The 23,272-nt window shown below is 39.8% G+C and overlaps 1 protein-coding gene across 1 annotated transcript; it reads left to right on the top strand.

The window, feature by feature from the left end:
• The first annotated feature begins 30 nt into the window (after positions 1 to 30).
• On the top strand, positions 31 to 22,344 carry SANBR (SANT and BTB domain regulator of CSR). The gene is made up of 21 exons (XM_058802072.1): positions 31 to 148; positions 2,984 to 3,149; positions 5,001 to 5,187; positions 7,788 to 7,881; positions 8,862 to 9,100; positions 10,408 to 10,466; positions 11,887 to 12,047; positions 12,870 to 12,956; positions 13,079 to 13,189; positions 14,938 to 15,061; positions 15,302 to 15,454; positions 15,629 to 15,834; positions 16,201 to 16,300; positions 16,796 to 16,828; positions 17,437 to 17,536; positions 18,507 to 18,598; positions 18,715 to 18,743; positions 18,838 to 18,911; positions 19,545 to 19,633; positions 20,002 to 20,093; positions 20,455 to 22,344. Exons 2-21 carry the CDS (start codon positions 3,000 to 3,002, stop codon positions 20,489 to 20,491), a joined length of 2,217 nt encoding a protein of 738 aa, XP_058658055.1. The 5' UTR covers positions 31 to 148; positions 2,984 to 2,999; the 3' UTR covers positions 20,492 to 22,344.
• The last annotated feature ends 928 nt before the right edge of the window (positions 22,345 to 23,272 follow it).

Raw genomic sequence — 23,272 nt, 5'->3', positions numbered from 1 at the left:
CGGGTGCGGGCGGGGCGCCCGCGGGTCCCGCTCGTCCTGCGGTGGAGTCGAGCCCCCGTCCCGCTGCTGCCCCACCGGATCGGCCCAGGGAGGAGCCCCCCTGCACGTCCCATCCCGTCCCGCTGACCCCGCGCCTGGGAACCGCCAGGTAAACCGGGTGGGGTCCCGGTGGGAAGCGCCCCGGGGAACCGTCGGGGTCTCCGCTCTGAAATTGCCGCACTTGTAGATCGCCTGAGACTGGTTTTTATATTTTTAATTTAAAGGCTTTGTAGTTTTTAACGTTGGCTGGTGCACGGGCAAGCAGCAAAGTTGCTGTTGTTCCTGTCCACAGCCTGATTCTGCACCATCACTTCCTTGCGTTTCGGCTGAGGATGGAACCTCTGCCCATCCCTCCCTCCATCCTCACCTTCCCTCACGCTGTGCCCTGCGAGGGACAGCAATCCTTCCTTCCTTCCTGCTTTAATGACTTGCTGTAAATCACAGAAAAGTCCAATCAGATTGTGTGTTTCCATCATGAATTAACTCTTGGGAATCCTTTGCACCGCTTGATTTGGAATTCTGAGTATTAATAGGAATTTCTGTTGTCATGTATCTTTATATGCTGTGCATCTCAAATGAGTTGGTTGGAGTTAAATAATTTGGAAACTTGTTTTTTTCCAATTGTCATAGTTGAAGAAGGGGTTAACCTGAGCTTTCCTTGCAGTAACAGAGTGGAGAGAATCTGTACAAGTTGCTTTTTCTCTTAAGAATATGATTTCTTACAGGCTTTATTTTGCAGCTTTTAGAGAGCTCTTGCATTAGACAGAATCTTGCATGTGTCTTTATATTTCCAACAGGGTTTCCTAAAGGACAAAAAGGCAAATAATGAATGTCATGTGTAAAGCTGCAAAGAGGAGTCCCGTGCTCTTTCCAGAATATAAATAAAAATACTTCTGTATGCCTGTAATTAAGTCTCCTCCTTCATTTGTCTTTGCAGTAATAAGCATGTAGAGAACTGTATTTCAATGTGCTGAATAAGCAAATAAAGAAGCCTGTATTGAGAGACAAAGACTTGATTCTCTCTGAAGGTGTCATCACATTTTAGAGCACCTGTCATCCCTTCATGCTCGGGCTGCTTCATGCTCCACAGGGTTGATGTGCAGTAAACTTGTTACCACTGAAGCGCTCAGAATTTTCCCCTGTAAATTACACGCTCCTTTCTTTTGCAGAAACAAACAAAGAAAAAGTTTTCCTTCTCCCTTTCTTTCCTTGATTGCCCAGTGTAATCATCCCGTAGCACTCGCCCTCAAAATGGTGATTTATGGAGTATTGACATTGCTGGTAATTCCACTCACATTAAGCCTATTTTATGGTGGGAAACCAAGGGATTATAGTACTCCATCACTTACTTATCTCATCCAAACATATTTTTAAGCCAGCCCTGTGTTCCACAAGCCCTGGGCTCTGCCCCTGGTGCTGCCCTGCTCTGGCTGGGCCGTTTCTCCCGCTGGCAGCAGAGCCGGGAGGTGCTCAGGGCTGGACGGGATTGGTGCTGACATCTGTCTGACAGTGACACTGCCCCAGAGTGCTCTCAGGGACAGGGACACAGGCACTGATCCACTTTACCTGACAGTGTAAAATTCCTCTTTTACTCAGAATTCTGGGCTCGTGGAACCTGTGAGGACCTTTCTCTTCTAAAGCTGGCTGTTTGGCATATTTTACAGCAGATTTCGTTTGACAGAATTGCCGAAATGGTAGGAAATTTTCTATAGGGCTTGTCCTCTGTTTTGTGGCTTTTCCCCCTTCTTTTTAAATCTCATGACTGTGGGAAACCAAAGAGTTCTCTCAGTGGGTTCTGGGTTTTTTCCCTCTGATTTAATTCAGCTGCTCTTTGGAGAGGATGAAAGCTTACAGTTACCTCTGCTGTGATTTCTGTTTCTACCAACAAAACAAGCAGAAAAAAGGGCTGGAACAGCTTCTAGAGGGAGAAAAAACCAGGGCTGTTTTGTGTATTTTAAGCATCTTTTCTTTCAGAAAGAGGGTGATGCAGAGGTGACATCTATGTATGGTATGCTTTTAGTAACAAGCTATCAGGTGTTATCAGGTGTATTTTCTCTCAAATTCTCTATAATTCTTGCTTTATAAGTAAAAATTTGTGTGTGGCTTTTAAGTTCTGTTATTAAGTATTTCTATTCTGAGCTCTTTGGCTGTGCTTTACTTGAACATGAAACTGTTAATTAATGCCCACATTTCTTTCCCAGCAGAAACTGAATCAGTACTTTGAACTCTTATTCTGCTCCCTGGTGCTATACATACAAAAGAAGAAAAAAAACTAACGAAATGTAATCTTGTTTTATAAAGTGTTTTCTGCTGTTGTTATGTGCTTTGTTCTGGGGTTCAGCTTAAAGCTGAGGAATAAGAGGTTTTTGGAGCTGCTCATCCTGGCTCATAAGAGTTGGGAGTGTCAGGTGTTGGGGGTGAGAGCTGAAGGAGATTCAGGTGTGGTTTCCTGACTCCCAAGTGCTGCTGTCCCTTAAATTGGTCTCCTGGCTTGGCTTCTGAATGATGCCAGTCAGATGGGCTGAGCAATGGGCAGAGCACGGGGAGAGCAGAGCTGAGGGTGGGAGGTTTGTGGGAACAGACAAAAGTATCTGAATGTGTGTAAATTTGCATTGAAATGTTCCTCTATAACTTTGGCTGGTTATTCTGAGATTTTGGAAACCTTTCTCTTGTGTCAGAGGTGAGATTTCCCCTCTGGGAAGAGGCAGCTCAGAGGAAAGGTGGGTAATACCTGCTGCTGTTCTTGGGCAGGGTTTGGTGTGCTTTGCTCATCTGCTTCTCCCTCAGGGCTCTGAGAATATGTAAATTTTGTCAAAAAGCCTCAGTGCTTAACTTTAATACTGTGGTAATTTATCCCCAGTAATTGATGGAGTGCTGCAGGTAAAGCAGATCAAGCCTTAGCAAACCATGCAGTGAGATTTGCTAAAAACTCTTTCTCTTCTAGGCTCAAGTAGCCAAAGATGAGTCGTGGATTCTCAGAAAACAATAACTTCCCCTATGACAACAACCAGATGGTTCTGGATATGATCCTGTGCTCCCTCATTGGGGTTCCTCAGCCCATCAACTGGGACAGTGTGGCAAGGCTGGTTCCAGGGTACACCTCCAAAGAAGTGAGTTCTTGATAATAAATAATAATAAAAGAAATGTAAGAGAATATTTATTATTCAATAAAAGAATTTGTGTGCTTTGAGCAATGCTTTATGGAGAGGAAAACATTTCCTGGGGGGAGGGAGGGAAATTGAAGCTTATGTTTTGTTTTGTTGTTTTTTTTTTTTCTAAAGTAATTTGCACCTAATTGAAAATGTTAAATGAGCAGTAGATTGAAAGGAGGTAGGGGGTTTTATTTTATTTCTACAGAACATGAGCAATGAAATTGAGAAATGTATTCTGCATTGTATCTCATTAGAACTTACACAGAATAAGAATGAAAATTACTGGGAAGGAAAAATTAACAAGTGGAATTAAAAAAAGGTGGCTGTGCTGCTGCATTCCGAACTCCCGAGCCAAGACTTGGGTGGAAGGGATGCCAGTACCCACTAACCCTGTGCAGGCTGTGGTGTCCTGACTAGGAAACCTAAAATCTCTGTGTGTGTTGTTCCAACTCTGAACACGGAGGGGTTACAGATCTCGGTTGGGTAAGGGGTGCAGTTGCTGCTTTGTGGATTTTTCTCCCTTTGATTGGAGTAGAGTTGGAAGAACCTCTGTATATTTCTTTCTGGATTGCTGAATTTCCTGGTGAAATGCTCTTTTTTTAAGAAATAATAATAATTTCAACTTTTCCATTTCTGAGAGGGTGCAAGCTAAGAAAAGAAAATGTCTTTTGCCCTTGTGATTCAGCAAAGCTGAAAGAAAACAAGACAGTGGTCTTGACTTTGTTGCAAACCTAATCAAGTGTGTCAGCTCCCATTTATAGCAGTGCTACTGGGTGTTGCTGTAACCTTGGATTTCAAACAGAAAAATGAAGGATTGGGTGTAGAAGCTTCTGTGGGATGTTGCTGCCTTTCAAGTTCTTGGCAGAGGCTTGGGGACATCTCTATTGTTCACCTTTCAGTGTGCAGACAGCACTGTGCATGTTAAATAAAATAACAGTATCAGTGAGCCCTCTCCTCACATTAAATCATGTGATTGATGAGTACAAGTCTGATTACTCTGTTTTTACAGGACTGAATGTCTCCAGTATGTCCCTATTTAAGGAGTCCCCATTTAAGGCAGTTAGATAAAAGCACAGATATATCAAATTTGTGACTGGCATCCCAAATTTGAGATGCTGTGAATATCAGAAGGATGTCCCTGTGTGCCCCTGGACCAAAGGGGCACTGGCATGAAGTGTCTGTTAACTCTAAATAAATAAATAAAACCAGCTGCTAATGGAGCCCCACACTTGTGTCACAGGAGGAGCACCTGTAGAATTAAATAGATTTATTTGTATGTGCAGGTTACCTCTGTGTAGGAGTTTGCTGAACCAAACCTGTAATTATGATTGTGTTAGTACAAATTTACAGAACAGAAAGACTTTCTAATTCATCAAAAATAGGGGATGGGAAGTTTATAGGATTGCAGTGGAAAGCAGCAGTCCCTTTTGTGCAAATTGGAATGGAAGCCATAAAGTAAAAGAATAATAGTTGTGGATCAATTTCTATAGCCATTCTTAATAACATTTGAGAATTCAAACTCTCCCCATAACTTTCTCTTTTGAAAACTAGGCTTAAAATCTCACAGGGTTTAAGGAAATGAAAGTTTAAACAGGTTCTATTTTATCTTTCTATTAGAATAATTAATGATGGTAATTCTTCTCTTTCTGTGTGTTTATGTACTTTCTTGATGCCACTAAGTAGGCAGCATTTTATGAGTTTGATATCAGTGACTGTTCACGTGCAATACAGTATCCATCTCAAATCACAGTTATTAAAAATGTGCTGAAAGCTGCTGCTTCATTGTCCTATCATTTAATCTTGTGACAGTGTGCAAAAAGGTTTGATGAGCTAAAAAGCAGTGGAAGTTCACCTGTTGACAACCAGTATAACCCCCTGATGGCTGCTGGTGGGAGCCCTGTGGAGACTTTAGCTACGTACATCAAATCCTCCCTGCTCGATTCCCAGGCAGAGTTTCAGGAGCCTGCTCTTGGGCAGGATTCCATTACTATCACTGGTATGTTTTCAGTCCTTCTGACCTGTACTGGCTTTGATAATCATGTGTGCATGCTTCTGGCCTGCGGGGTTAATTCCACCCAGGAATGGTAGTCATTCATCTTTGGAGGGTACAGTATGAATGTAATGCATGCAACAAGGCACTTGCCATTAGTTTAGTTTAAGAATCAATGTTTGCTGGGTATTTTTGGGAACTTGTCCCAAATAAATCTTTCTGCTGAATTGTGTTTAGGATCTTGGTGGTGTGCTGTTAGCCCTGCAGCCATCTGAAGTCACGTTTAGCAGCATTATTAAAATAACTGGAGAGTATTGTGAGGACAAGCTGCAGGAGGCTGAGGAGGAGATCCCTTGAGGGCAAACCTTCCTCTCCCAGCTACAAGACCTGTAATTGCAATGGATAGGTACAGAGGAGCAAAATGTAGCTAAGTTTTGCTTCAAGACAGTCTTGAGATGACAAATGTGTCTTTGTCAATTATGTGTCCCAGTAATTATTGGGCAGAAGAGGACCAAACCCAATAGTTGTAAATTCAATCGTAGCACAATTTAATATTGTTAACAATTCCTTTTGTACTGCTTCTGTCAGAAGTTTTAATTAAATGTGTGTGTGTTATTCTCTGATTTTCAGTACAGAGATGTTCCAGTGACTTTAGAACTTGGTAGATGTATTTGCACCACAAATTTGCTTCAGTGATGAATAAATAATTTGTGTTAAAAATTAATATGACAGTGAAGCATTTAAATGTGTTCTCTATTAAAATGTCCTTCACTGCAGCTTTCACTGTCCCCTTTGCAGCAGAAAAAGAGCTGTTTGACCTTTGTTCAAAGTGGTTTTAATAACTCTAATGAAGGGCTGATACTGGAAAATGTGTATGGAGTGTCAAGCCTGGAAGTGCTTCCCTTCAGCTTTTAATGATGTGTTCCATGCCTGCTGTGGATAGATGCTGCTGGCACCCACAGGTCCCTGTTTGCAGCTTCCCAGAGGAGAGTTAACGAGCCAACTCTGCCTCTGGAACTCCTGGGACAAGTAGTGCATGTTCTCTTTCTAACAATGCACTACATTTAATGAGTGTTAATGCAGTCAAGTCCTCTAATGTAATGTTTCCTCTGACAAGATCCCAGCCCGAGATTGTTCTGTTTTCTTTGTGACTTTGGATAAATCATTTGCCCTGTTTGAGTGTAATTTGTTGATATGAAATTAGAGTAATTAATCTTTTTTTCCTCAGAGGCTTGGGTGAACTCACCTTCTTAGTATTTGTGAGGTACTTCTACATTTCAGAATTGGGGATTTGAGACAATCCTATTTGTAAATGGTTTTTGTTTAATTAATTGCTTCCTACTGGATTTATTCATGTTAGCTAATTGTTAGGATCAAGAATTTTGGGCCTGTTTGCATTTGTTTGTAGTCATGAGTAACAGCAAGAAAAAGGAAATCATACCTTACTCATTCTGAGCTGGATTCTGGATTTGGCTGAGTTATAAAAGCTCATTTAATACTTGCTAATTATAAGGCCAACTGCTGCTAAGTCCCTCTGATTGCATCTCATGACAGTAAACAAGCACAGAGGACAGCTTTTACCTAAAGGATTTGTTACAAGGTCAATCAATCTGTAAGCTTTGGAGGGGAGGAAAGAAGCTATGAAGCAATGTGTGGTGAAGTTCAGATGTCCCCATTCATTTGGCTGTGCTGCTTATTCCTGCCAGCATTATTGCCTTCAATAAATCACTTCACTGTGCTCACAATGGACTTGCTAATGCATTTGCAGGCAGAACTCTTTCATATCATGTATCTCCACAGTCCCTTCTTTTAAAACTCACACCTTTGATTCCTGCAGTGAGGATGGCTGCCCAGAGAGCTGTGGCTGGAGCAGCTTCACTGGGAGTGAATCTGTTGAGTGACTTCCCTTCTGCTAGTTCTGCTCCCTCTGTTTAGGCCTTACTAAGACTTAACTGTGCAAGGCCTTTGGAGAAGACTAAATTTGGAGAAAGTTTAGTTTCTTCTGCCTCTGGTGCAATAATTTTGCTTTCCTGAAGGGCATAACTGCTGTGTTCTGAGCCATATCATTTTTGCTGTCAGTTGTTTAGCCATTAGATGAAGATGAAGGGGTCTGTCTTAATCTCCTTCAGCCTCTTACATGACTCAAGAGGGAGATGATGTTTCTGGACCTCCCAGAAGTCTGAGAGAATGGCATAATCATGGAAAATCACCACCCTAGGGTTTCAGTGAAAGACTGTTACAGTGCCATTCCATTGTTTAAAAAGACAATGATCTTTCTGACTTCTAAGCAAGATTATTGAAGTTTCACATTGCAGAAATCCATCCACAGCTGGAAATGCCAGTCGCTGCTTTAATCCTTGGTCCAGCACTCAGTGATTTGGTGGCTGAACTCCTGAACCTCACTGGGTTGTTGTGTGCACCTCCCACTGCTTGCAGTACCTTTGTGAAGATGAACTATTTGAAGTGCACCTGTCCTTTATTCCTGGAACAACCTGTGTGCCATTGCTCCACCATGACAGCCACACTTGAGTTGCACTTCCAAGGTGCTGAAGAGCCAAAGATGAGGAGATTTTGTTCTAATGCTGCTTTTTTTCCTTACATTGAAGGAAGGCCCAGTGCAGCCTCCACAAGGAGCTGTTCTTCAGAATCTGAGAAAGGTCCTGTCCATAACAGTGGGGAGAGCACTGATGAAACCCAGGGGTAAGAAGAGCTTTGTGTATTTGTTATCAAGGGGATTGTAGAATTGACGGAAAGATGTCTAAATTGTTGAAATTTATCTACTACCAGAAAGAAAACAGCTGGAAACAGCCTAATGAATGCTGTAAGAAATTTGGAAACCTTCTGTTGCTGCAGAAATTCAAGGAGTTGGTTTGAGAATGTTGTGTGCAATGAGATATTTATAAATGTATGTTCCTCTGAGTGATTGATCACTGCTGTGACAGGAATGAGAAACACACCTGGTTTTATAAAGGAATGAAACAAGACTGATGGTCAATTACACTTTTGAAAACACTCTTGAACATAGATTTGTCCTATGTAAAAGCAGGAAAAGAGCTGTAAGTGAAAAAATTCCCCATGAATTCCAGTAGCCATCCAGGTCACTTTTATTCCATCACATATCCCTGTTTTCCACACTATATAATTACACATAAAATAATGTTTGTTCAAAACTTAAGCATCTCTCTGTAGAGACAGTGTTTACTGAGCCTAGCTTCAAGCTATTCTTAAGAAATAGAGATTTTTAATATACAATAAACCAAATCTTAATTTCCACTGATGAAAATTGCTGTTAATGTCCTTGGTGCCTCAGTGATTTAGGCATCTATATCTGGTTATTCTTTGAAGAAAATTAAGAAGGGAGAACAAACAAGTTCTCCATATAACTCGGGTAGTATCCTATAACAAACAGGTGACAAAAATGGGGAAGGGAGCTAGAAACTTTCTATTTCTATTTCCTTAATTAAATCACTCTGATTATCTGTAGACTATATGCCTCTGTCTTCTTCACCTGTCCAACAATAGTTTCTATTAATAATTAGTAACTGCAATTTGTTTTCCCTCTGTTAATAAGTGACATCAGTGTTGCAATACATGACCCAGAGCTGGAGATGAGGCTGTTGGGATTTGATGTTCTGATTCTTTAGGCTCCTAATTTGCTTTGTGGCTGTTTTCCTTTGGAGGCCCAATATGGTGATCCATGTGTGTGACGAAGCCAAAAACCTCAAAGAAGATTTTGTGTGTCCTCGAGACCTGTTGGTTTCAGAGATGAAATACTTTGCTGAGTACCTGTCTGTGGATGCCCAGCGCTGGGAGGAGGTGGACATTTCTGTGCACTGTGATGTTCACATCTTTGACTGGCTGATAAGATATGTCAAAAGGAACTCCAAGGAGTCTGAGGCTGATGAAATGCCCACTTTAGGTAAAAACAGATAGTTTCTTGTAGGTTTGTTATGTTCTGTACTAATTAATGATGAATGGTTTTGGTGCAGTTCAGCCCCAATCTGTTTCTGACTGTTGTCAGTGATGCCTCAGGTTTAGCTTTTATGTTTTTCAGGTTCTGTGCTGCTTTAGTGTGTGGGTCTGGGCTCCATATTATGGGATGGTGAGCTCTCTGCGCAGAGCAGGGAGACAAAACAATTCCTGCTCCAGCTGGGGACCAAGGACAAATGATCCAGATCTCAGCCCAGGAGCACAAACCCCGTGGGCTGGAGAGAGAAAAACAAGCAGGGTGGGACTGCCTGGGCTAAAGCTGGAATGGGACAATGAACTGCAAGGTGCAAATGGAGCAGAGCTGATCCCAGGGACAGACCCTGTGCCCAGTTGTGCATTTTGTGACCATTTTGGTTCATCTTGGGTGCAGCCCTGGCTGGGCTCTTGTGCTGCCCAAGGTGCATCCATGGAGGCCTCCTAATAAATCCCTATTTATTCTTTAGCTCTGTCCAACCTCTGTTCCAGGGCAGCCTTCCCAAGGCATCATCAGTTGTTAGAAGAGTAATGCAGCAGAGATCCTCTGGTCATTTCAGCAGATGGCTCTGCTTTACCACCACTGACAGCTTGGAGGAAACATGCTGAAAGTTGAAGCCCCAGTATATTTTGGGATGTGATGGTTTTAATTAAGACTCTTCAGACCCCTTCTGACCAAGGGCAGAGTGGTAGATTTTAAACGTTGATGATTGGTTTGTTTGTTTCTCCTTTGCTCCCTGTTGGTACAATTGCAATGTTTTCTGCAATTTCAATGCAATCCAATACAATGGTAGAAGAGTCTTTGTGGATTTTGAGGCAAGTTTTTAATTTTTTAATGAGCCTTTCCTACCACTTTTTAAAACATAACTTTTTTCTCTTGGTTTGTTTATAACTTGCAATGTGAAGGTTATGTTGAAGAAATCTCAGCTGGGTGTGATGGCTACAGATGGAAGTTAATCTTGTGTAATTGTTTAGTCATTGCATCCCTGTCAAGCCTCCTTTTCCAATTTTAATAGGGTTTCCAATTTTAATAATTTTTCCAGATTATAGTTCTACTCTGGCCACTGAAATTGTAAACCAGAAGTTTATTTCTTAAGGTGGTTAAAAGGTTCTGAGGCTCTGTATACTGGAAGATGGAATGACAAGTTGATTGCTAAAATAATAGCTAACATGTTAAATAGGAAGAGAGAGGGATGGGATGTGAAATTAAAAAAAAAAAAAAATCCATGTAAAAAACCCCACCTTTGTTCTGTTGCCTTCTAGAACCATCAAATGTCATCTCAATCCTCATTTCTTCTGAGTTTTTGAAGATGGATTCATTAGTAAGTATTAAGAAGATTGATTTTCTGGCATGAGGGCACAGTTAATTACCAGGTGTTTTAACAGCTTGTTCGTTGTGCTTTGGCTGTTACATAAACAGGTGCTGCAAGGAGAACACTGTGAGATTTTTAACACTTCTATTCAGTGCAGTAATCCAATATTTGCAGAATCTCAATGCAGTAAAGAATATGTTATTTCTAAATGTGGTAGTGTGATCTAGAGTGCTTGTTTTATATCCTTTTCTACATGAATGGTATGTTTGCAATTGAGGATCTGATTTTCCAGCTCTGTATAATAGCTGCTGACTTTGTTGAAATGTTTGTCAAAATTTCTGTCACTGGGGTGGCCCACAGCACAGCTGTTGAAGTTGAGATCCATGAGTTTTGTGATTCTATTTCAACAAGAAATTGGAAAGTTACTGAAATTTTTGGAGGAGAACATAAACTAAATCATGTTATTCAGCATGAACTTTAGGCAAATCTGAGGCTTGTATTTTATTTTTAAGCCGAACTAAAATTTGATTTTGGTTTTTCCAAAACACCACACTATAGTAGGAGTCCTGGTAAAATCTATGTATTGTATAGTGGCCTTGCCCCAATCCTAGTTGTTCTAAATGGGCTGCAGCTGTGGCTAGTGAAGATAACTGGGATAAAAGGGGGTGGGCTGGCCAGTCAGGGAGAGCCTTGGAGGAGCCCTGACAAAGAAGCAGGAGCAACGCTGCTGCGAAGAGCTGCTTGTGAGAAAACCACTCTGAAGGTATGGGACTCTAGAAATATGATAACTACAATATGATTACAACAAGTAAGTATTAAGAAAGATTGATTTTCTGGCATGAGGGCACAGTTAATTACCAGGTGTTTTAACAGCTTGTTCGTTGTGCTTTGGCTGTTACATAAACAGGTGCTGCAAGGAGAACACTGAAATTTTTAACACTTCTATTCAGTGCAGTAATCCAATATTTGCAGAATCTCAATGCAATAAAGAGTATGTTATTTCTAAATGTTGTAGTGTGATCCAGAGTGCTTGTTTTATATCCTTTTCTACATGAATATGTTTGCAATTGAGGATCTGATTTTCCAGCTCTGTATAATAGCTGCTGACTTTGTTGAAATGTTTGTCAAAATTTCTGTCATTGGGGTGGCCCACGGCAAAGCACGGCTGTTGAAGTTGAGATCCATGAGTTTTGTGGTTCTATTTCAACAAGAAATTGGAAGGTTACTGAAATTTTTGGAGGAGAACATAAATTAAGTCACATTATTCAGCATCAACTTGAGGCAAATCTGAGGCTTGTTTTTTTTTTGTTTTTAAGTCAAACTGAAATAGTTTTCCAAAACACTACACTTAAAATAAAAGTCTTGAAGCAATTGGTATGGGGGAGTTTTGTCTAGAATTCCTTGACATTGATATTTCTATTTTTCCTAGGTAGAGAAATGTATTCGTTACTGTCACAAAAATATGAATGCTATTGTAGCCACGCCGTGTAACATGAACTGTATCAACGCTAATCTTGTTACACACATTGCTGATCTCTTCAGGCACAATGAGGTGGAGGAGCTGAAGGACAAAAGAGACAAATTTAAGAGGTAACTTTTTTGCCTTGTAAAACACTTCTGAAGTGCTGTTGAGCTTTGAGATCATATTTCATAACAGCTAAGGCTGTGCAGTTAGAAATTATCTATTATATATATTCTCATGGAATGTATTTTTAATGCAGAATACGATGGTGTTACTTCAGAACTTTATATTAAAATTACAAGCAGAAGGAAAGAGTGTTTATAGGAAATGAGCAAAAGGAAAGGCCACACTAGGAGCATGGCATGGGAGAATTATTCATGAATTCTCACATGGGAGCAAGGATTAGGGGAGAAACCTTTCAAGGGATGACATGCTCCTAATTGGTAGAAAATGGTTTGGCTTCAGCATCGTGTGAGCTTGGATGCTTGGGCTTAGAATTCAGGGTGGCTGGGAGGCCGAATAGTTGTGCTGGAATGTTCTGTCATACAGCAGGATCCCAGCTCAGCATCAAGATAAGGGCCAGTTATTGGAGGGAGACTGACAGACAAGCAAGGTGAAAGTAAGGGAGGATTTGAGTCTGTAGGGATGAAGGCTTAATCCTTGAATGCAGTGCAGTTTCACAGCAATATGCACTAATTAAAGGCCTCTTAATCAAGGTAGAAGCTGGCAGGTAATATTGGCAAGCATTTTAATAAAGAAAGAAATCAAAATACCACTTTTGTCACACTTGTGTAAAAATGAGGTGGGCAGGATAATTTAAAGGAAAATTATATTAAAAGCTAGATTCTGTGAGTGACTTTGCTTATCAGAATGTGATTGTTAATCTCACTATACATAAAGTGATTTTCAGGTTTTTTCTAATGGGTGAGCTGTGTTGCTGTCATTAATAGTAAACTTTTCTGCAAGAAGATTGAGAGACTGTTTGATCCAGAGTATGTAAATCCAGATTCCAGAGGAAATGCAGCAACTTTATACAGGTATGGCATTTTTATATGGCTGCTTCAAGAGCAAGGACAGCCCCTGTGTTTAGAAGCCCTGCTCTTACTCCAGTGCTTTCTTTCCTTCTTTCTCTTTTCATTTTTTTTTTTTTTTAATCTAGGTGTTGTTTATGTAAAAAGTTGCTAACCAAAGAAACTGAAAGGAGAATTCCTTGTGTACCAGGAAAAATCAACATAGACCAACATGGGAATATTGTCTATGTTCATATAAGGTAGTGAATATGTACATATATAAAATGCTTTTTCAACTCTGATTTTGGGTGATTTTAGAAGTACTACATACTCAGATGCATTACAAAATTAAGTCACAGATATGTGAAGAATGTATGAAGCATCTCAACTTCTTGTATTACCTAGCAAAAAATAAAACAGGGGGGTGTGATGATGATGATGATGTGCTACTGAAATTCATTCAGCATTGCTGCTGCTGAATGGAAATGGGAAAACTGCAGCCATGATTACTGGGAGGGCTATTTTTGGGTTGCACTGCTTTAAATAGAAAATACTCAGCTAATTCTTTCATCAGATGGTTTTAAGATGTTTGCAGTTGATGAGAGATTGAATGAAATGCTGCATTTCTGCAAGGTTTTTAGTGAAGGATAGACCCCACTGTGTCAGCAAGGAAAGGCTAAAGAGTATTTTCTAATCTGATTTTATACTGTCAAATCAAATGCTCAACCTGCTTAAAGGCTGCTATGAATAAACTTTGCCAGTTGTTTTTCTGTTCCTGCAGTATTTGTCGGAGGAGCTTGCAGGACCTGTTCTGTCTGCAGGCCTGACTCATTTGGCACAAATGTTTAATTGAATTCTGTGATCTGTGGCTGTGAACAGCTGGATTCTCCTGTTAATGGAGATCAGTCCAAGATCAGCTGCACTTCCCTCCCTCCCCACATGCCCATTTTAAGGGGGATGGTGGGAGATCAATGACAGGAAACCTTTCCCATCTGATCCCTTTTGTTCAGAACAGCCCAAACAGTTCCATATAGCTCCCACCAGTTATTCCAAGGTGTGGAGTTAAGTTCTGCCTAGCATCTACATAGAACCAAATCTTGTGCCCCTGTCCTGACATATTTAAGATCATTGGTGATTAGTCACATAAAATTCATTAATTGCATTACTTCACTTAAGCTCAGTGTATGTGACTGCTCTGCAATTCCCAGCAGATAAATGTGCAGGGCTTTAAAGTTACTCAGAGGATTATCTAGATTCTAATTGTTTGCCTTGTGCTGCTTGTGATGCTTTGCTACAGAGTATGTTTACTGAGAAGTGATGCTGGCCACTAATGAATTCAGGCTTAGGAGCTAATACAGTTCTATCTTTAATGGTTTAAAAATAGGTTTCTATTTATTGGTCCTCTAGTGGTGCCTAGAACTGACTTCCAACTGGATGTGCTTAGACTTACTTATCCTAGACTTACTTAGCCTAGGATAAGCACACAAAATTTAACAAAAATGTTTCAGGCCAGGCCTTAAAATTAGGAAGAAATTTTATCTGCTCTTCCTGAAGATAACATGCCCCACTGCAAGTTGCACATTCTCTTTTGAATTCTGAAGAGGTGTGTCTCATTTGATCACAAGGAAGCAACAAAGTCTTGCATTTTTGATACTAGAACTGCCAGGTATGTGCCTTCATCAAAAGGGCATGAGCTTGTGTTTTCAAACTGTATTTCTTAACTATTGTGTTGCAGATAGATAGAAGATGTTTATCTTAGCTTGTAAATTTGCAGTATATGGATCTTGAGGTGAATCAAGCTGTTTTGTTATGAGTGAGTTTAGGATTTTCTGAAAGAATAAAGTCTCCTCTGTCATGCTCTGAATTTAGTGATCATTGTTTCACATTGTATCCCTCCTGTTGTAACTACTGCAGGCTTTTCCACCAGTGTTTTCTGCTCTTTCTCCATCTTGTGGTCCTGGTAGCAGGATCAAAACCGAGTCAACTCTCTGCTGTTTTGCTTTTTCAGAGACAAAACCTGGGAAGTGCATGAGTATTTAATTGGCCTTCACGAGGAGCTGAAATCGTGGCGGGACGTTTACTGGCGGCTTTGGGGAACGGTCAACTGGTTGAACTGCTCAAGATGTAACCAGGTTAGGGAATGTCACTTTGGCTTGTGGTATCCAGGTTAGGTCATTTCACTTTGGCTTGTGGTAACCAGGTTAGGGAATGTCACTTTGGCTTGTGGTGGGTGACTTTTAGGGGGTGAAGCAGGGATTAAAGCTGTTTGGATAATATTTGCTAATAGAGCCAGGTACACATTCTTTACAGTGCAGAACTTTCCCTTCCACAGGTTGTCTCACCTCTCACTCTCTGTGTTTTTGCTGTTGTAGTCTTTCCTGTGCACTGAGTTCTCCCACTGCCAGTACCACTCGCAGCCAGTTCTTTATCCAGGTGTAGCAAGTGCTCTGGGCTCCACTGGCACAGGAGTTTATCCCTGCTGTAACCAAAAAGTTCTTCGGTTTGACCCCACAACCCTCCCAAAGGTACTTCAGCTTTCCTTTACAGAGCAAAGCATGTGCTGGGGTTATGTTAGGAAAATGGATCTTTATCCAAAATAAGGATTGGAATTCAGAAGTTGAACTTTTGTTGTTATACTGACTGGAATCAGTTCTGCCCATTACCTCCAGTATTTGATCTTCTGCCTCTGTGTATTGCAGGGCTGCAAAGTGAGGGATCATCTGGTGGAGTTACCTCCAGAAAGCAAAGATGGGGATGCTCTGCCATCTCAGAGTGAAGAGGGGGGTGCTCTGTCATCTCCAAGTGAAGAGGGGGATGCTCTGCCATCTCAAACTGCTCAGATCTTGAATGATCTGCTGCATCATAGAGATGTTATAGTTGTTCCTTTCACAAAGGATGAGAATAGGTAAGAACATTGTATTGAGTTACAGAAATAGCTTAGCCCTCAACAGTGAACACGTGTGCTGTTACATTGGAGTTCTCTCCCATTTCAAAATGAGTCATAGGCCTTTCTAAGGGCAACTTTTTTTTGATTGTTTACTTGGAAATTGAAGAACAAGTACTTTCTCCTTTCACTTTTCAAGCAGCCTTTTAGTCACTCAACCCCCATAAGCATTCACTGCTATCTTTATATTTTAATGTATTTCTGTCAAGATGTTATGTGCCTGACTCAGAGGTCTGTCTGCTCTCTTGATACATGTCCAGTCAATTGAGACTGATTCTGAACTAGTGGAGTAGAAATATTTCATTTTGGTTTCTGTATTTCTCTCAGTGATTCTGGTATTGGGCTTGGTGATGACAAAGGCCTTGAATGTGATGTGCTTGTAGAACCAAATACACCATGGGGCCCCAAAACTGGAGAGATCAATGCTGTGAGTACTGATGCTTTTCCTTCTTTTTTTCTAATAATGAGGATTCTTTGAAGAAGTTCTTTCAAGAAGTTCTTGAACAATTTTTAATAACAATAAACCCCATATGTTGTTGAAGACATAGGTGCAAAATACCCGGTTGGTGAAAACTTTCCCATGTCTGCTGGAAATATTTCAGTGCATAACTTCCTTGATTTTTGATCAAAAAATCAGCTGTAAATATTTTTAATGCTAAACTTACTTTCACTAAACCATGAATTGACTGCATTAAATTGGTCAGTGGTTTTCAAACTGACCGATTGGGTTTGATCATTCCACCAAAATTTGGAGTTCAAGATGGGAGGAGGCCTGGAAGATGGGAGGAGGCCTGGGAGTTACCAGTGCAGAGTGCTGTACTGTAACATACTACTGCTATTTTTAGAATTTCTCTCACTTTTTTATTTGAATTATTATTGTTTTTTTAGCTTATATGCTTTTTTTTTCTCCTTGTGACTACAGTTTTTGTCTCTGAAGAACTGGACTGTGCAGCTGGTTAGTAAAATATTTTACTAATTTTAAATATTTCGTCTTCTGTACTAGCAAAGAACTGGCTTTGAGTTTTGCCTTATTTCCTAATAAATGAGACAAAAAATGTGTTCTTTTGCTTTAATTTGGAGGTTGCAGTATAGCAACAGTTTTTACAAGACAGTATGGTAAGTGTGAATTACTACTTTTGCATTAAAAGAAATGAGAAATTCCTTTCAATGTGTTTTTAAATGGCAGCAAGCCACACTAGCACTGCATGCATCAGTTATTAATAATTTTTTAGGCTGGCAGAAACATAAATCAAAATCCAAGGTTTTGAGTATATGTCTCTCTTGGCTGGTTTGAGCTTCACGTGCTCATTGTTAAGCTTCATAATTTCTCATTACTAGGCACTCATTATCACTTATTTAGGTAAATGTGTAATATTTAGGTAAATATTCAAACAATGTGAACATCACATTACTGAACATTTCCATAATTCTGTACTGATTCACTCTCTGGTCACTGAGATAGGGAGCTATGTTGGATGTCAGCACCTGCAGGACAGATTTAATAAATCATTTAATAGAAGCCCAGGGTCACTTTTAATCTCTGGCTCTCCTGGTGTTGGTTAGAAGCAGCAATCACTGTTATCTGAAGAGGAGGAGTACACCACGGGCTCAGAGGTCACTGAGGATGAAGTGGGGGATGAAGAAGAAGTGTGCAAGAAACCAGGTACATCAAGTCTGTACAGTCCTCCTCTCTGGAGTTACCAGATAGGGACTTGAAGCAGCAGAAGTCCTCTGTAAGCAGATTTTGAATATTAGGTGTTTCAAAAATAAAATCCAAAGTTACTTGAATTTTATCCCGGGTTTTCCTGTGGTTAGATACAAATTACCCCTCTGCTTGATCACTGGCAAACAAGAAAAGCTGCAGCTATTCATGTGTGAGAAGTCCCTGGAATTATCAAGCACTTATTTTGCAGGAAACTCTCAAATTAATGAGATTGTAATGAATGTTGGAAGAAAAGGCAGCAATTTCATGACTGCTTTTACATGCAAAGAAACCCCTGCAGATTTGTCTTTTGGTTACATAGAGGAATGATTGGTTAATGTAGCTAAATTGTGTCTGCATTGAAGCTAAGCTGTATATGATCTAAAAATACTTTTATTCCTTTTTTAATGTGTTAATGGGTTTAGGAACATGGAAAGTCAAAAACCAACTTCTCCTTTTCACCCTACTAATGATTAATTGGAAGAGAGGCTTCCAATGATTTCTTTTTTCTTTTTGTTGTTGCTCAAAGGGTGATTGGAAGTGTACCAGTATAAAAATATATATAAATTTTGAAAGAAAATGTTGTAATTTAAATTTAACCTTGTTTGATCTGATACTGCTCAGAATTTAGTCATTGAATTAATGTGGTCCAAAGTGTAGCTTGTATGTGCATTAATTTTTAAAGGTAGAAAATGTATGCTGTTATGTGCAATCACACTGCATTTTAAATGTTGATTTTCTGTATATTTCTCATAGAAAAGCTTTTGAGTAATGTTAGCATGCCTGCAACACTAGCAAAAGGAAAACAGCCTATTGATTTACACTATTTGTAAAGAAATAGAGGGGAAAAATACTTGAGTAGCTCTGTAGTTGAGAAATTCCAAGTATCTGAGGGTATGAATAGATGAATAGACATTTCTTCTATTAGCAGGGAGAAAGGAGAAATTAAAGAAATCCTACAGGCACCCAAAGAAAGCAGTTTCTTCACCTAGTGTTCAGAAAAGGGAGAAGCCATCTGATAAGGTAAAATCAGAGCTGTGAACCCAGGCTCTCTGGCTGGCTTAAATAATGAGGAATTTTCTCTAAGTTTTGGACTTGACCTTGGACAACCACATTAAATCTGTTTTTTCCTTCAGCAGTCAAGTTCCCGAGATGCTTCTCCTTTCATGTAAGTGATTTTCAAAGCCCTTGAGAGCACATTTTAGTGTCTCCCTCTCCTAAGCTGTTCCTGATAACAGGCTGTGTGCACCTTTCCCTTGCAGTGTGAGCATGCAGCAGAACAAATGGGATGCCTCCAGGTCCCTGAGATACAACCAGGATGCTCAAAGAGAAGATGGTCTGTTCCTGCATGAGTTTGGATTTCATCAAGTTAACATTATGCAAAGGAAATGAGCCAGCTAATTTTCTTAAAACTCACTTAGTTACATGCCTGTAGGGTAAATTTAATCTCAGACCCAGCAGTGGGATTTGGGGTGTTTGTGTGATTTATGTGCTTTATTTGCAATGTCAGCACAGAACCTACAGAGATTATAGTTTGTCATCTCATGATTATAAAAGTATGCAGATATTTTATCCCGCATCCCTGTGGCATTTGTTGTCTGTGCAGATAAACAGAGAAACATCCACTTCCATCTCTTTCCAGGCTCTCTGACTAAAAATATTCAGAATTGGGTTAATTTGTTCTGCCTTTTTTAATCTCTCCTGAAACTCTTGTGCAATTTTACTGTTTTAAAAACTTCTGCCTCCAAACCATTTCCTGAGATTTTGATCTCAGTGTAGTGCCTCAGGTTGATTCTGGTATCTGCCAAGACTGCTGAGGCTACATCAGGATTTAGGAGCCTGGCTGTTCAAGACTTTTTTTATAAACTAAAAAAAATTACAAATCCATATCACTAAAGTCTGTGTCTAATCCTTGTGTTCAGTAGCAATGAAAACCTTTGTTCTAAATATCCTCTCTTACTTCTGACAGATCAGAGAAGAATGTCTGAGATCACAGGGCACTTAATAAAAATGAGACTGGGAGACCTTGATCGAGTCAAGTCCAAAGACAGCAAAGAAGTAAGATTTGTCCTGGCAAAATATGGTGTCTGCAGAGTTGAAGTGAGCCTTGGTTAACAAAAATACTAAACACAAATAAATACAACATCTATTCAACACATAAGCTAAATAATTAATTTTATCCATCTTCATTTTGTTCCAAGCGTGATTTTTTTAAGGATTTGAGTTTAAAATAATATTTCAAGTTCACTGCTTTTAAAAACTGCTCATGGAAAATAGAATGGGTTTTAAAAAAACAGTACTGGGTTTGACCAGTAATGGACAAAAGTGTGCCATAGATTGTGCTGAATATTAGTGATATTCTTATGGAAAGTCACTGATTGCATTGAAATCATGTCAAAACTTGATTATTTTTTTCTGGATTCCAGTATGCAGGAGGCATTTATTCTAGACTTGAAGCTCAGATAAAAGCCTCAGCACAGGTCAGTGCACGACAAAGCAAAGATGAGAAGAATCCCAGGTAAGATTTTAGAATAAAAGCAAGAGAAACTCCGGGATTTTGGGGAGTGTGGGGTGATGGGTTTTAAAGAAAAAACATGCTTCATTTCACACACTTCTTATGGATCAAGTCAAGCTTTATGAGGTGCAAAAGCTTCCCTTGGTCTCCAAGAAGAGATGGGATAATGAAACTCTTGGAGCCATGCTGGGGCGAGGTTCACTGCAGCTCCAACATAATTTTCTTTTTGGGAGACTACAGAAAACTGGACAAGTGTCAGCCAAGAACAAAACCAAAAAACCCATACACATCAAAAACCTGCATTAATAATAAAAAACCCCTACATTGATAATGTAAATATGCTTCTCATGTGTTTTTAACCCAGGTCAAAAACCCGTTTTGGCCAAGGCCGTCCCACATAAGGATTCATGGACATGCTTTAGCCTGAACTCATTACTGCTTCCTGAAACTGCACTGCACTCTGACAATGCACATCTCTGAAAGCTTGCCAGTGACTTATTTATTACTTTAAGCCTTGTAAATTATTTTGTGCTATAAATGAATGCAAACCCAATAAGGTCTGTACTTATTTTAATTGTAAATATACTATTTGTTAAAGTTAAATTTAATTGCTTTTTTTAGGCTGTTGCATTAAGTTGCATAGGAAATATTTTATAAATCTACAAAATTAAATTATCTGACTAGCTTTATTTATGGGGGAAGATACAATTATGCCTTTTGGTATGCTAGAAATACTGAAAAGGAAAAAGCAAGACTACTGAGTTCTGAATGCAGTCAGCAGCATTAACCCAAGTCTCCTTGTGTATTTATATTGTGTTGTATTTGATGGTACATTTTAGGTCAGTCTTCTGGGGATTTGCATTTAAAGTCCATGACAATACCTGGGACTTAGACTAGTTGAAGCAACATTCTCATGCAGTTCTGAGGCTTCCTTGTGTACCTCACACAAGTCCCACTCCTCTGAAGGTGGGTGGCAGGTAGGGACTAGACCTCCAAAGATGCTCTCAGTGCTGTGAGGGTGCAGCATTGCATCTTGCATGTGAACCACTTGCTTTTCTTGGGTATGAAATCTGTACCCATCCCCATTCCTCACCCCTCCTGCACAGGACAGTGCTCTTGTTCCCTTCTAAAACCCAAACCTTGTCATGCAAAGCACTTCTCTCTCTAACTAATGCCTTGCCACTAAATTTCTGAGCAGATCTGTAATTAATTCTGCATCTTTCAGCAGACATGTATCACTACAAAGGCTTGTGCATGCAGATCTTTTGGGTCTAGTTACTCTCTGAAACCTGCCTGATTAGCACTGTTTAGAAGTCAGATGCACTTTTAAGTTCTGTATTTGGAGCAATAGAACACAAATCCAGGGCTACCAAAATGAAATAACTTGTCTGGAAAATGTTGTATATTAGCAGAGAAAATGGTGATGATAATAATAATAATAATGATGATGGCTGAATTCAAGGAAACACGTTCTGACTTTTTGAAACAGGTAGAGAGCTCAGGGAAAGCTTATTCCAACTCCTGGCTGTACAATAAATTGGGAGTTTGGAATTGTCAGCAAGTTCCTGGGTGGGAGGGTGGGGTGGGGTGAGGAGAGGGAGATTTGTTTAAATTCTCTTCTCTCCATTTTTGTTTGTCTTGTTCCTTGATGATTTTTGGCAGGTGTTAGAAGGCTAGGATAGCAATACTTGAAAATACTGCTGTCAAAGTGGAAGATTTTTATTGAAACAATTAAAAATCAGTGTTACTTGTGTGTTTTGTCCAGTGCTGTAGCAAATTTGGAGCCCAGTGAAACCAACAAGCAAAATTGGATTTCAGTGGCTTTGATTTTGGGCAGCAGCTGTAACTTTGCAGGAGTGCTTTAATCTGTTACCCAATAAATAAGGTTTTGTGAATGCCTCAGGCCTGTTTGCAAGTACTGATGCAGTTTGAAGCACTTGTAGTCAATGTTGGAGACTGATTGTTGTTTATTGAAAGTATTATAAAACCCATCAGGTATGAAAAATGCAGTAGGAAAAGTGCTTTGCTGCAATTATGTGACTTCTGATAGAGGGCTGTTCCAAATTCCCATGGTAAACCTGGGGTGAAAGTTGCAGGCTGCATGTGTGTGTGTTTAATTTTCATAGAACTACTGACTAGAAGAGAAAGGAAAATTCTGCTGGTTTTGTTCTGTGGGGAAGTGCCAGTTCTACATGCCAGAATTGTTTAACTCAAAAATATTTTTGAGCATATACAAACAATATATATGATGTGCAGTGTTATCTTTTTTTCCCCATGCCAACCACCTTGAATTTTTATCTTGTATTAATTTTGAAAATTTGTCTTGGTTTAATGGAAATAAACATTATTAATTTAAAAGTGTGTGAGTTTTTTTATAGATGCTTTTAAGAGCTAAGTATGTGCATAGATATTGTTTGATGGTCTCAATCATGCATGTGTATTTGTGATTGAATTGCAGCATCCTCATACAGCCTTTTTATCTGTCAAGAACAGGATATCATTAAATGCAGAGCTACTCCAAATCCACAAGAACTTCAAAGAATTTTTATCTGCATCAAGTTTTGAAGCTGGATTAAAAATTCCTCAGTGAGCTTGCACTACAACTGACCCAAGTATGGAAAATGTCAGGCTAAGCTACGTTTAAAAAAACATATAACTTTGCTTTGCACTGCCACAGTGCAGATTGTTTAAATGGTACAATCTGTTAAATCTGTGAATACAATTAGTTTCCATGATTCTGTTTCTAGGAATTGCTGTTTGGATGTCTTGGATGTCCTGTGTTTGTGCAGTTGGGCTGTTGGGAAGGCTGCAGTGTCATCCTCCTGTCACACGTGGGTATAAATGAACTTACAGCACCTTGGAGCTGTGCCTGTCTCCTGGATGCCCAGAAATCTTGGGGAAAGGGACTGAATCTTAAATTCAGTCTTTGCTCCAAGGGAAAAAGATGTTGTGTTAGGAGAAGTGTGGACATATGGTTGGCACAGTGTGTGAATATTGTGGGCATGTTTGATGTGACTGAGTAACACCTTTCTCTTGGCCAGAAGGGAATCAATGTTTTAAAAACCATTGTTTCCTGTTCTTGTTGAGTGCCCAGACATGTGGGATTGTGTTGGGAAACTGCTCCTGTGCATCAGATGCTTGCTTTGAGCCATATATGAAATTTCTACTTCCATTTAGGCACC

This window comes from Ammospiza caudacuta, chromosome 3 (genome assembly GCF_027887145.1).
Source record: "Ammospiza caudacuta isolate bAmmCau1 chromosome 3, bAmmCau1.pri, whole genome shotgun sequence".
NCBI lineage: Eukaryota > Metazoa > Chordata > Aves > Passeriformes > Passerellidae > Ammospiza > Ammospiza caudacuta.
Note: the sequence above shows the minus strand (reverse complement) of the source record. Positions and strands in the feature narration are given on the sequence as shown.